We start from the raw sequence: 14,852 nt of genomic DNA, 5'->3' as shown, positions 1-14,852 counted from the left end.
GTGCGAGCGCGGGCTTGTGTCTAATATACATGAAGATGGCGGAGTGCTGGAGAGAGGCACTCCGCCTGCCCCCATATAATCTACTAAGTCTCTTTAACAGATCAAAGTCGTTGAAGATTATCTCCAAATTATATGCAAGGCAAGCTCAAGCGTCTGATGTTAGAAAACTATGCTCGATGGTAAATTTTTGTGGATTATGTTGTGACCCGTTGCCTCAGATGACAAGTTTTTAGAGAAACTATACTATATGTATCTTCAGTCTCTTTGAGTACTGAAAGTGTCAGGAAATGTATACACTCCAATTTTATTCAGCTTTCTTTTCTCTTCCGCTCTATGCTGTTAATTACCACCTGATTGGGTTTAATTTCCATGCAAAAATAAGCTACCCTCAACCTGCTACGAGGAGTTGTTTTTGGTTTTTTTTTTCTTTTTTTTTTGCACAGGTGGTTGGTTTGGGTAATCATTCCCTTCCTGACACACGCCATAGTGTTGGAATGCTTGTACTTGACTGTCGTGCCAAGTATTTGGGAACTTCATGGCATTTCAATAAGCAATCTTTGGGTTAGGTAGCAGTAACCAAAGTGGGTAACCAAAAGCTTATATTATTGAAACCCTCTGTGGCAATGAACCTTAATGGAAGGAGTATTTCAAAAGGAGGTATTCTAACTATTAGATTAAATATTCTCTAATCTTCGACAACAGTTTTGTGACAATTTTTTTTAGTAGTTTTAGGAAAAAAAAAGTGGTAATATCTATAAGTTTGACCCTTTCCACTTTAACATCAGTATGTATATTCTCCTTACGGTTCTGTATACATTTCCTAAGGTGCTGACAAGGAGAATTTGTTTACAATCAAGAGCTTCCTTGGTTGGTGGTCATTTCCTCTATTCTCGCAGCCTTAATGGGTGATTCAGGGGAGAAATTAGATGCTAATCATTCTTAGGGATCCAAGGGTTAAACCTATTCTATGAGATTGATTAAACAAGGAGGAAGTTATCTTATGCCAACTTGAAGACGAGTTTTTGAAAAAAGTGTGAAGAATTTTGCCAACTTATAGGTCAGGCCAGAAGGACAGCCAGAAATGAAAATCAGACAAAAGAATGAGATAGACATCAATTTCTCTTTTTGATGTAATAACCTTCACAAAAGGAACTGTGGGATGTGGACAATTATAAACCTGATATATTTACTTGCATATACAAAAACTTGATTCATGTAACTGTTCCTTCTTATTTAGTCACAATATATAATGTGAACCCATCTGATGTTATTCTTTTTCATGATGACCTTGACAGACCTTTAGGAAAGTACAGTTTAAAACATGGAGGAAGTGCTGGGTGAGCTACCACATTCCAGGCAATACTTGCAATACTAATTAATTTAAATACTAATATAACTGAACTTTTAGAGTGTAAGGCTACTTATCAAACTGGTCAACGTGGTCAGCTGCTAGTCTAGAGTTTTTTGTAACATCATGGTTTCTATAGCATGAAGCAACCAGGAGTGTTCAACTTGCTTCATTGTTCTCATCTTCAAGATTTTTAAATGTTGTAAATTTTTAGTTACCCCTACCTCTGAATGGCATTTTATCTAGAATGAAAAATATGAATTTTTAGTTCTGCACTAAATGTCAGTTTTGACGATGTAAAATGCTACATGAAGTTTAATTCTGTTCATTTGCGTGCAGAAATTTCAGTTTACATATCTGTAACATTTTTTGCAGGGGTCACAATGGAGTAAGGTCAGCAATTGCATCACTTCACTCTGATGTGAGTTACTGCATATTTTATTTCTTTTTTGTGTTTTGATTGTAGACATCAGAAGAAGGAAAGAGGGTGAAAGCTCAGTTGTCGAAATAGAGAGAAACAGTGTTCTTTCATCAAAATTAGACATCAGATTTCTGAGAATTCCTTGAATACTACATAAAATTCTCAGTCTAGCTAAATTTCAATAGCCCAACTGATTTTTTATTCAGATATGCAGTCATTCAAACTTGCCATTACATATCTTTACAAAAACCCTGTGCTAGACCCTTGGCATGGCTGACTTTTATGCAGCAGTGTACTAGATGCATTATAACTGTACTAGATGCATTATAACTGTACTAGATGCATTATAACTGTACATGTATTTCAAGAGAATAATCTATGTGGTGTCTTATTTGATATTTATTACACGAATCAGGCAGTCAGAGGGCCAGTGACTAAAATCAACCAATCAAACTGCTCTATTGCCGGTCCAATATTCTCTAAGTATTGGACCGGGCACTGTCCCGAATGGTCCCGAATGATACCGCACTTGTGTCCCTTTGAACTTCAGTCGTATAATAAATCTCTTATTAACCAAGCTTGCTCGGGACCGTACTGGAAGAATATCGGCCCTCGGTCTTTTTTGTACGGACCTCGCTGCGCTCAGTCCGCACTGTCAAGACCTCAGGCCGATATTCTCCCAGTATGGCCCTCGTGCTTGGTTAATAAGATATATGTAGTCATTTCTTTATTTTAGAGCTTGAGGAGAGTTCGTGTAGGGATAGGAAGACCCAGCAAGAGAAATAATGTGACAGAATATGTCTTGAGCAATTTTGATCCATCAGAGATACCAGTCTTGGAAAGGACAATAGAACAGTGCTGTGAGGTCCTCATGAAGGAGCTTCAGTTATTAAGATCATAGAAGAGTGTTCTACTTTTATTAATGGAGTGAGGAGGCAGACTGCTTCTGCTGTAATTATCTAGTTGCATCCAATGATTTATTTATTTTTTAACAACTCACCTGTGGGAATGAAAATACATAGAATAAAAGTGCTCCTATGTAACACTGCCAAGTTTCCATCAGAACTTTCAAAAAAATAAATTCCAGAAAAGGTTTACCTTTATATTCCATATTTCTCTTATTTTCATTGACAAGGGAAAACTCTGGTGTCAGCTCAAAAAAAAAATTTCATTAGCAGTGTTGATGATGTTGTAACTGAGTCCCAGATGACTAAATTTACCTCACTTGTTTAAAGTTTAAAAAGAAATAAATGCTACATGTGATATTGATATCATTAATATTGCATTGAAGTTAAGAGCAACAAGACATGTAAATTTTACTTTAAGGCTGAATATCATATTACTCTCTATGTGACAGATTGCTTGGTTTTACATGTTGTTTAGTTAAATTTAGGACATTTAATTTAAAGTAACATTTGCATGCAGTTGTGCAATAAACTCAACACTGAGTACCTTTTTTAAATGTACAAGTTTAGTCTTCCCTTGGGACTTCAGTAAGTCAACATTCTCGTTTACGGGAACCACCGAACTTAACAGGTTGTTGTAAGACTGGCATGTAGTGTGATGAGAATAATTTCATGGCCATAATATAGTTACATGGAAGTGTCATGCTAAATACGATTCTGTCTGGCATCAACCTGTGGTCACGGTTACTCGACTTTTACACGACATGAACTCAGCTTGACCCATTGACTGACTCTAAGAGTGACTAGCATCCAATTTCTTACAATAACACCCTTGAATCAAACATTTTAACTTGTGAGAGTAGAGGAAATGATCATTAACTAAATAAGATCTTGATTGCTAAACAAATTCTCCAGGTCAGTGCCTTAAGAAATGCCCTAGAACATTATGGAGAAAATGCATACTGATATTGGGGTGTAAAGGGGTAAGGAGTTATTCACCTTCCCTTAGTCCAAACCATAGGACAAATATTTTGTTACAATTGTTCCACTGGGTTTTATACCATCTAGGGGGAAAACATTTGGGCTAGGCTTCTTTTCCTCACTACTTCTCTTTTTGGGAATAAAGGCCAGTGCTCTTAGAGCTTACTCATAGATGCTTGCGCTTAAGAGTTTGAAGAATATTACTGATTTTAGAAGTAAATGGCTTTTGAAAGACTAGCATGAATTAGCAACATGGACAGCAAAATTGCTTTCTGAAAAATTAGATAACAACAACAGATAACAAAGCAACAAATGAATGGGTTTTGTGGGAGTTCAAGCGAAGCTTATAAAACACTTAAGGAAATTCAAACATTGCGTCTGACAGTTGCCATGTAATCACATGTTACAAAGGGGTTCTCGCAGTACCAGTTCGCAATCGATTAACCCCATCCAAGATTGAAAGAAACCTTTCTGAACCAGCAACCTAAGTGAGGTGAGAGCTGTTTATTGTTCTTCGATTCAGTGACCAAAATGTGGTCTACACTGTACGTGTCGAATTTTTCCAACAGGTAAGGCGTGCATGGACATGTCCAGGAGATCTGTTAGTCTTTCCGTGATATACATTTCTTGAAAATACTTTCAAGGGCGGAATCCATTCGCTAACCGTGGATCGAAATACTGCGATTGATAATTATATAGCGCATCGTTAAGCAAAGTCGTTTTGATTGTGGTCCAATTTGAGAAATCGAAACGGCCTCACGGGTGGTATCTTTATGAAAAGGAAATTGCTTGCAAAAAAGGTTGCATTTGTCGTATTTTATGTCAAAAAGCAAGAGAATATAAACTGTAGTTTGTAGAACATAATTAAGTATCTTCTTCCTTTCTATCTTCGAAATCCACGGATTAAAGATGCCTTGGAAATCTCTAGCTAATCTGGCTAATATGAGGGTAAAAATGTCCCGTCTAATCAGCCTGATAATACTGACAGGGGTCCTGACAGGGGCTCAGTTGAGTCTGGGTACTATCGCTCACAGTGTCACACAATGCATGCAATACCTATCGGTATTTTGAAGGGGTTCTCTGTATAAGAAATCATTCAACCCTGTGCGAACTGGAGAAAAAATAATTTTTGGTGTCAACAAGAAAGGAAAGGTGAGAGTTGTTTAATGTTGTTCTAGCCCTTTCAGTACCCAAAATATGCTCTACTAAGAACGCTTTACAAAGCGACACCCATTCGTTTAAACGCTAAACCTAAACTAGAGTCAAAAGTCGAAGTTATCGTTCCATGAGGATATCGCAATAAAGATGTATCTATTTATGGCAGATCGTTGAGCTTTGTTGTTTTATTGGGGTCTACGTTGAGAAATCGTAAGGCTCATGTTGTAAGGCTCATGTCACTCAGGGGTCATAATTATGTATGGAAAATAGGTTGCTGGAGGGTTGCATGTCCAAGTACCATATGTAACTGACGATCCGCTTTTGAAAATGCATTTCGGGGCAGACAATATGTAAACAAATGTGTATCACGACAATAATATTGGGATGAATGCTCCAGTTACGGAACAAATTGATGTTTGATTATCAAAAATAACCTTTAGTGTGAAAATTCATTAACACAATTGGGTATGAAGGATCAAGTGTTAAAAAAAATTAATTAAAACACGAGTAACCTATTTTGAATTTATGCACACCGCCATATGTTGGATGGTGTGACGCTTCACGGTCTACTACTGCTAACAAAATATCTATTGTTTGAAGATAATGGTGACAAATACCAAAGGTCAGTCGATGAAAAATGGAATAATTTGGATATATCAACAAAGTTGAAATGGTAAATTGGCCACCGTAATGAAATGGAGTCAACTTGGTAAATGATAGTTCGTATTGGTTTCGTAATTCTGGATTAAAGCTGTATTTCCCAAAGGAAAATTTAGTCATCCTCTAAGGATTTAGTCCTGTGCGAGTTAGCTGCCTGTACGTAATTGAAAGCGTTGAGCAGGTTCCACTGACTACGACTGACTACGTATTAAAGGCTAATGAAATTCTTTGCCTATGGTCGTGCTCTGCATGAGCTTGCATGAACGCCCACACAAATCCGTAGAGTTGCACGGTTATTCGTCTGGCTCGTGTCGGTCATTTCATTTTCATTTGTTGTCGTTCGTAATTTTGGGCAAAAGCTGTTTATCCCGGACGAGAAGTGTAGATGAAGGTAAATGAGATGTAAAAGTGAGGTCTAACGGGACAATTTTAGACTTGAGAATTTGGGTTAAAACTCAGGGACATATTTTTTAACACTAACAATACGGTTCTCCTGTTGCAAGATACACGAAGGACAACTCAATTTGTAGTCAAACTAAATTTTTTAATTGAAATATGATGACAAACAACTTAAAAAACATGTTAGGAACGTTCTAAAGACGCTCTTAAAAAAAGGTGCATGTCTTACTTTTTGTGCTTACTCAACTTGAATAGTTTCTGACACTTGTCTATCTATAAATTATCGCCTACGTTACAAACTTTCTGAAGTGAATTTTCAAAGTGTTTCTAACTTTGTTTAATCTCTATCTCTTAAGAATTATCTCAAAGAGGCATGGGTGATCGGACAGGACCTCCGAACTTTAAAGACGTCCTCCTTTCGCCCGGAAAGGTTGTAACAAAAGAAATGATAGACGTTCTTCCTAAATTGCCGGCCCGAAAGGAGGATATCTTTATTGTGTCATATCCAAGATCAGGTTCGTTCAATTTTCTTAAAATGTGAAAATCCTGGTAACGCAATATATGATTTGTTCTGATGTACTGGGCCAACTAGGCAGGGAACAAAATTATGTAAATGATCTGTATTCCTTTGCTTCGTTGTCCTCACTGTGAATACTCTAGGGTTGTAGAAGTGAACAACAACGAAGAGCACGATAATAACATACTTTGTATGTACTGAAACAGGCTTAGTTTGGGTTTACAGTCAAACTAAGTGAAGCGTACCCCTCAGGATTACATTAACGATTTGATTATTACATACATACATACATACATACATACATACATACATACATACATACAGACAGACAGACAGACAGACAGACAGACAGACATACATACATACATACATACATACATACATACATACAGTACATACATACAGTACATACATACATACATACATACATACATAGGTTAATTGACCACTCCCCATAGGGCTTTTCAGGGCCAATACCCACCCATCCCACCCAGGGGAGGACAACCACCACACAGTAATCTCGTGCGTGGGAAATTAACGTCTCCTACCTCTAACCCAGCAGGAGACGGGGCCTACGGTTTATTCGTCCTTATCCGAGAAGACTAGAATATCTATCCATTTCTTGATTATAGAAAGGTAGCAGATTCTCCTCACTTATTTTAAGACCATGAGTATTGGTCCGGCTGGGGCTCGAACCCTCGACCTCCCGCACAACACAATCCGGCGCTCTAACCAATTTAGCTAACCGGGAATATTGAATATTGAACCCGCGAATCGTTTCAGCAGCGCAATAATGAATTGAATATTGAACATGGAACCCGCTAACCGTTCAAGAATGCAATAATGGATTGATTATTTGAATATTGAACCCGATAGCCGTATTCGTTTTGAAAAGGCGCGGATCATTGTTCAAATGAGAAGTTCATTTCTGATTGGATTATGCGAACACGTGATGATGTATCAGAACCATTTCAACATGGCGTCAGACATGGCGGGAAAGGTGAGTTCGAGTGTTGTGCAGAACTTCTTGTAAATGTTGTAAATGGAATGTTATCGAGAGCTTTTTTCGCCTATTTACATCTTAACGAACTTGTAGAAATTCTTGTGTGTATTCGCGGTCGAAAAAAATAGATTACGGGCGAAGCCATCGCAAGACTTTTTCCATTTCGTTAATATTTGCGATCGACTGTTTTCGCAGTGTTTTTACAGTGCAGTTTGTTCATTTTCAGGATTCCTCGTCAAATAGAACAATCTTATTGGACTTCAGAAATGGACTTCTAATTTGAACAATGATCCGCGCCTTTTCAAAATGGAAACGGCTATCGGGTTCAATATTCAAATAATCAATCCATTATTGCACTCCTGAAACGGCTAGCAAGTTTAATAATCAAATAATCAGTTCATTATAGCATTCTTGAAACGACTGGCGGGTTCAATATCCAAATGATCAAATCATTAATGTAATCTTGGGGGGTACGCTTCACTTAGTTTGACTGTAAGACGAGAAGAGAACTGAAGAAATGTCCCGGGTATGGAGTGAGCCAAGAAGTAAATACACAGATCGCGATCGACCCGAACCCATTTCCCATCGTCTTATTTCTCGTTCACCATTTCGCTTTGTCCCCTATCCCTAAAAGACAGGTTTTTTTGTAAGATCGCTGTGTAACAAGAACAAGGATTTTACAAAAAACAATAACAACAAATGAGCAGCGACCAGAACAACTGTAACGACAGGAATACATGAACTTGCACTGTATTCAAGCAAGCCGACTTTCTGATGTCGGTTTAGCTTGCTGTAAGTTATTGTGTTCGTAAGAGTTAAACCAGAATTAGTCATTAATACTCGTGAAACCAGTTGAATGATTCCCCAATAGACGATTAAACACTGACTCGCCAATGTGCGAGATCGCAGAAAATAAGTTTTAATACTAACATTTACTTCTCATAGATAACAATGGAGTTTCTACGTCCGATGCTCGTTCGATTTCACGAATTTAAGTTTAAAAGTTTGTGCATCCCATACAGAAACTAGGTGGAGCTGGCCACTTGAAAACAAAATAAGCTTGAAAATTCCCTAAAATTGTGCGGGTTTCCGTTGAAATTGATCGCAGGTTCGACCTGGACTCAGGAAATAGTGTGGCAGATTCTTCATGATGGTAAAGTAGACGAGCGTCGATTGGATGAAAGAGTGCCATTTGTAGAAGGGCTCATTGTGGGCATCAAATCGTACCCCTATACCGTGACTGACGCCGAGTCCGCCATGAAAATGTTTACTAGCTTCCCTGAGCCTCGTGTATTCAAAACTCACCTTTCTTATCACCTGATACCCAAGGGCCTTGATGAAGCTAACAAGCCTCGATACATTTATGTTGTGCGCAATCCCAGAGATGTGTTTGTGTCCATATATCATCATCGCCGCAACATGCCCTATTTGGTGGAATTCCCTACTTGGGATGAGGCCTTCAAACGTCTTATTACAGGAGATTGTAAGTATAACCTGTTTGACCATTTTCAATGACAGCAGCATTAAGATCAATAGCAGAAGAATTTATGAATATGCGTTCAGTATTGAACAAGCGTGAGGTCAAGAAGGCTGAATGTGATTGAGTTCTTTTTTGCGTTCTTGCGAATGCCGACTTTGTCTCGGGCAAGAAAAAATTTGCGTGGCGCGGACTGACCAGGTTTGTAAATCTTCTACAATGTCGGTGATGGGCATGCAAAAAGCGGCAAAAGACAGTCAACTAAGGAAAACAAAAGCGGTCGTACCTACGGTCGTTTCGTACCCAAATGCAGTCGACTTGTACCCGAGTTTGAGTCGGTTCGAACCCAAACCGCCGGTCGATTCGTACCCAAACCGCTGGTCGACTCGGACATTTATTCGTACGTACATTTATGCGTACAACAAGTTAATAAAGTCGGGCGAGTAAGCTAGATACAAATTTATGTTGAGTATACTTGTGACATTCATAAAAAAAACTTAAATATTTCCTAGCGCAAGGTGAGTGTGAAGTTTTTAACAGAAAAGTCTATTGTTTATACTTTATGACCTTTTTTTACCAAAAACAGCCAGTGTAGGTGTGATATTGTTTCTCCAGTTATTTACATGTAAAACATACTTTATTAGTTTGGGTACAAAACGACCGAGCTGGGTACGAAACGACCGTGGGTACGGAACGACTCGTAACCATACGGACGACTTTACTAACCAAACTTGTTCGGTTTAAATGGCTGGATATAAGCCTCGTTCTTTTCTTGCTTTTCTACACCGAAGCTGGGTTGTTTAATTTGAGAGTAGCAATCGCTGATTCGCGAGAAGTAGAACTTATTCGCCTGACCGTAGAAGGTCTAGGTACGAGACTACTCGCAGCTCTAGTTAGAGTCGATCCACCAACTTGTAAAGCTTTGAAAAAAAAAAATCAAGTTCTGTGGGTGAAATAACTTAGAAATACTCCCGAGAGAAATATAAAAAGCAAGATTTTGCATTTAAATGAAGGGTTTTACCAATCCTATTTTGTAGTCACGCACGGCCTGCAGTTTGATCACGTGCTAGGCTGGTGGAAGCAAAGGGACGACCCTAACATTTTGATTCTTACTTATGAGGATAGAGTACAGGTAAGAAATCATAGTGAACCGTTTATAGCTCGTTTTGCTCTTGGTAATGCTTCAAATAACCCTCCATTTTGCTCCGAAGATTTTCTTGCCCCCAACATGTCAGGTTTCTGAGGCATGCGTTGATCCACCCTCAAAGACCTTGTACATGGATTGTTCATGTGAACTGATCAATCTTTAAAAAGAATAGTTGTGGTACAAAGCGGATATCAGAAATACAGTGAGCACAAAGGAAAATAGTAAGTTTGTTAATTTGCAGAGATTTTAAAGCAATTTGAAAGTGTGAAATATTGAAAGGACTTTAACGCCGGACGAAAGTTGGTTTGTCATCATTCAGCTTTTTTTCCTGACGTTCTTTTTTATTTTGGTAGTGACAGTAAATTTTACACTTAAACGTCACTGAAAAATGTTTACCTTTGATTCACTGTCTTAACTTGCCTGCAGTATTTCCATTTAAAAGTTATGACATTTCCAAATATTCATTTAGGATCCAGGAGGTGCTGTTGACAAGATAGCAAAGTTCATTGGTAAAGAGATCTCTTCTGAAACACGTGACATCATCATCCGACAAACGTCCTTTGACGCTATGAAGAGCTCGAATTACACCAATTTTACTTGGTTTGAAGGAATGAAAGGGGACGGCTTTATTAGAAAGGGTCAAGTGGGAGGATGGAAGGATTACTTCACTGAAGAACAGAACGAGTTGTTTGACAAAGTCTTTAGTGAAAGAGTAGGAGATCTTGAGACTCTAGCTAAATTGAAAGAATTGCTGTCATTATAGTGACCCGAAAATGAAACAAATGCAAATCGTAATTAACCTTGACTTAGCTTGAAGAGTACGTTAAGTTAGCAATCTGATTTTGATTTTAAGAATGACGTTTACGGCAAAGATAAACCGCTGAAATGAATTGAACTCACCTCTCACTGATTTGTTCTACTTATTCCTAAATCAAGCCTCTCAAAAAAGAGGACACATGTAGCTAAAAACTGCTAGGAGAAGAATGTGTATATTTCCCTTTGGGTCACTAAATCAGTTCAACTTGGACCTTTTTCGTAAACAGCCGCGACTTTGGTAGCACAATCAGGTGGTACTTTCTTTCAAGGCACAGAATTTTTTTTCATGTCCTGTAAGGTGTACGGCAAAAGTGATCGATGTGCATGTTTGTGCAGTGTGTAGTTCTCTCCGCTCTCAAAATGACTATTAATTGCGATGTTCATGGAGGAGGCTTTGACTTTTCCAGAAGGCACATTTTTTTGTCTCACTTTTTGGTATTTTCTGTCATCCAGGCCCCATTTATTGCAAAATCAGTATTACAATTTAAAAAAAAAAAAAAAATGATATGGTACATATACTGTATCAATATTTTTTTACTTCCACACTTTTGTTGTATTTTATGTAAAAAAGCAAGAGAATATAAACTGTAGTTTGTAGATCATAATTAAGTATATTCTTCCTTTATATCTTCGAAATCCACGGATTAAGATCCTTTGGAATGCTCCAGCTACTCTGGTTATTATGAGGGTAAAAATTTCCTGTCTTAATTCAGCCTGATAATGCTGACAGGGGCTCGGTTGAGTCTGGATACTACCTCTTCACAGTGTCATACTAATGCATGATGCAATACGTATCGGTATTTCGAACCGGAGAAAAAGAATTTTTGGTGTCAACAAGCAAGGAAAGGTGAGAGCTATTTAATGCTGTTCTTTCCCTTGATAGAGACACCAAAGGTAAATTAAGAGGATTGCTGTCACTGTAGTAACCCGCAAATGAAAACAGATATGCAAATCGCAATAACACTGAGTGGAGTAATGAAGTTCGTCCGCAACGCGCACTCATCAGGAATTCAAGCTCGAATGTTGATCATAGAATCATCTAGTATTGGCTGTGATTATTGAAGATCCTGAAACATGCTGGTCACATCTATTAAGATATTCTCCAAGGAAAAGTTTGGATTTGAATTATGCGACGGCGGATGCCACTGAAATTATTTTGAGATGCTTATCGTCCTATGTAGTGTCACCTAAAAGAACCGAAGGTTAAACCCTCAGATCTAAGTAATTTGCTGACTTAAACGATATAATATCTCTCTCTTTTTACGCTGCGCGGATTAAACCTATTAAGATATTTCTTCAGGAAAATATTTGTTTTTAAAATCGTACGTAGTCCTGAAATGGTTGTGAGATGCTTATTGCCTTCTGCTGTCTTCCGTAGTGTCACTTCAAGAACTGTAAACAGATATGATGTGCAAGTAGCTTTAAGCAAGAAATCACAACAGGAGAGAACTCAACTGTGTATCGAGTTTGAATGTCCAACTACTAAGACACTCCGAAGAAACAATAAGTAGCACCGGCTAACATCGGGTCAAAATTGAGTGAAGATAGGAATGCTAGCTATATTGTTACACTCATTCAGACCGCTCACTCACTCACTCACTCATCTCGACAACGTATGTGACTTCGCTTCCTGTAGGATGCAGAAGCCACAAAAATCAAAGCCTCTTAGGTTAGCAATCATTTTCTCTGGTCGCTAATCTTAAGAAATGATTCAGGAGTGTAACCATAAGGAGAAATAAGATGCTAGTCGCATTTAGGGTTTAAATGGTTAATGAGACAACGCGAGAGTGGGAACGAAAAGACGAGAAAAGTTTAGTTCGGGTGGGGTTGACGTGTTTTTACTTCACTCATTGTTTAATTTTATGATTCGTGATCAAGCGTGCGGCGCGTTTAGTAGTCTAACACTTTTTTCAAAAACATTTTTTCTGTTAACTGGTCGCGGGAATTATCGGACATCTGCGCCTCGGTTTTCGGTGGGAAAACAGAACGGTTTCCATAGATATCGTTCTTGGGTGCCGTCTTTAAATAACGAGCACTCCCGGGTAAATCACGTCATACAGATTAAGGTTTCAAGTTTGTCAAAGGATTTCTCAGCTCACGTTTCCTCTACCCCTATGTGATCGTAGAGGAAGAGCTCTGAACGACTAAGAAATATGATTGTAAATCATAAATCCTGCGTAATTCATAAAACCGTGCCAGTTCTGTGCACAGCACATGAGATACACCGATCTATTAGAGAGTACTTGGATATTCTGCAATAGTCTCAAGAGCAGGCGTTGCTTTCCCCGCTCACTCAGGCAAATTGAAACGAGCACGAGAAGAGAAAAAGGAGAGTGTGACGATTCTATAGATCTACCTGAAAGGGGGGAGAGGGGCGCATATTACTTTAAGCAGAATTAGTTTCTTAAGTAAACTTAATAGTAGTCAGCTCTGCCCCCCACTCTCCCTCCCTTTCCCCCGTTTTTCAGGCGAATTGGGACAAACACGGCAAGACAGAAAGGAGAAGGCTTTACACTTGTCGATTCAATGGATTAAATCAAATCTTATCTGCTTAAACATACGTACTAATTTACATCATCCGGGCTATGCAAACTGGTTGATGCGAGACAAGTTAAAGTGGTTTATGATCTGATCATGTTGCAAGAAAACTAACTTCGTTTTATTTAAAAAGGAAGACAAATTTCTCCCGTTAGACGGTAAATCTTAGGCCTGTCTTTCGGGCGTGATGTTCGTATACGATAGCTCGGTTTCTCTTCAAAACAAACTGACATGGGAAATGATTCAGTCAAGACCCCGAGATGATATAATGACAAGTCGTGACATGGAAGCCTAGAGAGGGGAATCCCCTAATTATAGCATGTATGCATTCATATTCATCCAATACTTTGGTATAAGTATCATGCGTGGTAAACATGAAAGAATTTTGCAAAAATAGTCTGTGAGAGAGTCTTAATGGATTAACTGTCAAACGTCAAATGGCCAAAATATTAGCCGTCCACCGTCATAAACGCAATATTTTTACCGTCATCCGGCAAATAACTAAGCGAGTCAAGGTTAGCCGTCAAATGTCTCAGATATCCTTAATTAAAGAACGAAACGATTGCCTTAATTGGGGTCAAGTCTTGTTGCTTATAAATAATATAATATAATCACACAAACAAAATACATTTCTAGCTTCTAGTCGCGAGTAAAACTGGTAACGACAGAACTTGCTTCCAGTGTGGAAACACTTCCGGTGTCGAAAACGTTAGTCATTTATCAATAAAAGGTGTTATAAATTAGCAGTTCTTTACAAGCGCATCTTTGTAAAAAACTACAGCAAAATTCGCTTTACAAACGACATTCCAAAAATTTAACCGTCAACCGGCAAAAGGGCTTAAATATTAGCCGTCCACCGTCATAAACGCAATATTTCAACTGTCAACCGTCACTGAACGTGACCCCTCATTGAGACTCTCATGTGATGCCCGATTACATTTGCTCCAATAGAAAACCACAGAACTGTAAATAAGAGAATAAACGACCTCCGTAAGGACGCAGAGAAGAATTCGGCCAATATCCCGCCATCTTGACATGCTTGGTTAATAAAGCATATTTATTATAGAGCTGGAAGCACCTGCGGGCAAGATGAAGCGAGTCCTAAGTTCTAATCGTTTACCTGAGCGGGCAGGAGGGGTCCAACATACCCGCTTTCATTCCGCATAAGAAAAAAAGTGCGTGGAACGAACTTACCAAGTTGGTAACTTTGGGCAATTTCGGCAACGAAGTTGCAAAAAGCGGCAAAAGACAGTCAAAACAAAGAAAAAATTAAACTACCCTCTTGGGTTTATTAATTATTGTGCTACAAACAGAGTTAGCTTTCTTTCCGGCTCTCGAAATAAACAAGTCATTCTTGATTATTATTAAATCGAAGTCTTTTTGTCACGTAATAAATCCTATATTGACCATGCTTGTTCAGTCATGATGGCTTGGATATTAAGAGTCTGTCCAGGAGAGGACCAGGCAGGCGTGACACATGCC

The 14,852-nt window shown here is 38.5% G+C and overlaps 1 protein-coding gene and 1 pseudogene across 3 annotated transcripts; both read left to right on the top strand.

Moving 5' to 3' along the window:
• The first annotated feature begins 10 nt into the window (after positions 1-10).
• On the top strand, positions 11-3,238 carry LOC148733033 (putative peptidyl-tRNA hydrolase; annotated as a pseudogene). The gene is made up of 5 exons (XR_015999904.1): positions 11-179; positions 444-657; positions 1,238-1,337; positions 1,724-1,769; positions 2,506-3,238. The product of XR_015999904.1 is annotated as a putative peptidyl-tRNA hydrolase (transcript).
• Positions 3,239-4,012: 774 nt separating this feature from the next.
• On the top strand, positions 4,013-11,437 carry LOC148733032 (sulfotransferase 1B1-like). 2 transcript variants are annotated; one of them, XM_088756784.1, is made up of 5 exons: positions 4,013-4,148; positions 6,229-6,387; positions 8,501-8,875; positions 9,907-10,001; positions 10,486-11,437. In XM_088756784.1, exons 2-5 carry the CDS (start codon positions 6,246-6,248, stop codon positions 10,777-10,779), a joined length of 906 nt encoding a protein of 301 aa, XP_088612910.1. In that variant the 5' UTR covers positions 4,013-4,148; positions 6,229-6,245; the 3' UTR covers positions 10,780-11,437. The 2 variants fall into 2 exon arrangements, with proteins under 2 accessions (XP_088612910.1, XP_088612909.1); XM_088756783.1 differs by lacking the exon at positions 4,013-4,148 and adding an exon at positions 4,485-4,807.
• Positions 11,438-14,852: the final 3,415 nt, after the last annotated feature.

Source organism: Stylophora pistillata, chromosome 4 (genome assembly GCF_964205215.1).
Source record: "Stylophora pistillata chromosome 4, jaStyPist1.2, whole genome shotgun sequence".
NCBI classification, from domain to species: Eukaryota; Metazoa; Cnidaria; class Anthozoa; order Scleractinia; family Pocilloporidae; genus Stylophora; species Stylophora pistillata.
This window is presented reverse-complemented; position numbering and strand designations above follow the sequence as displayed.

Bases quoted from the DNA above. Each gene is read 5' to 3' on its own strand.
- LOC148733032 (XM_088756784.1), top strand. From the start codon at position 6,246: ATGGGTGATCGGACAGGACCTCCGAACTTTAAAGACGTCCTCCTTTCG. The intron at 8,876-9,906 runs GTAAGTATAACC...CCTATTTTGTAG, and splicing joins ACGTCTTATTACAGGAGATT to TCACGCACGGCCTGCAGTTT. The intron at 10,002-10,485 runs GTAAGAAATCAT...ATATTCATTTAG, and splicing joins CTTATGAGGATAGAGTACAG to GATCCAGGAGGTGCTGTTGA.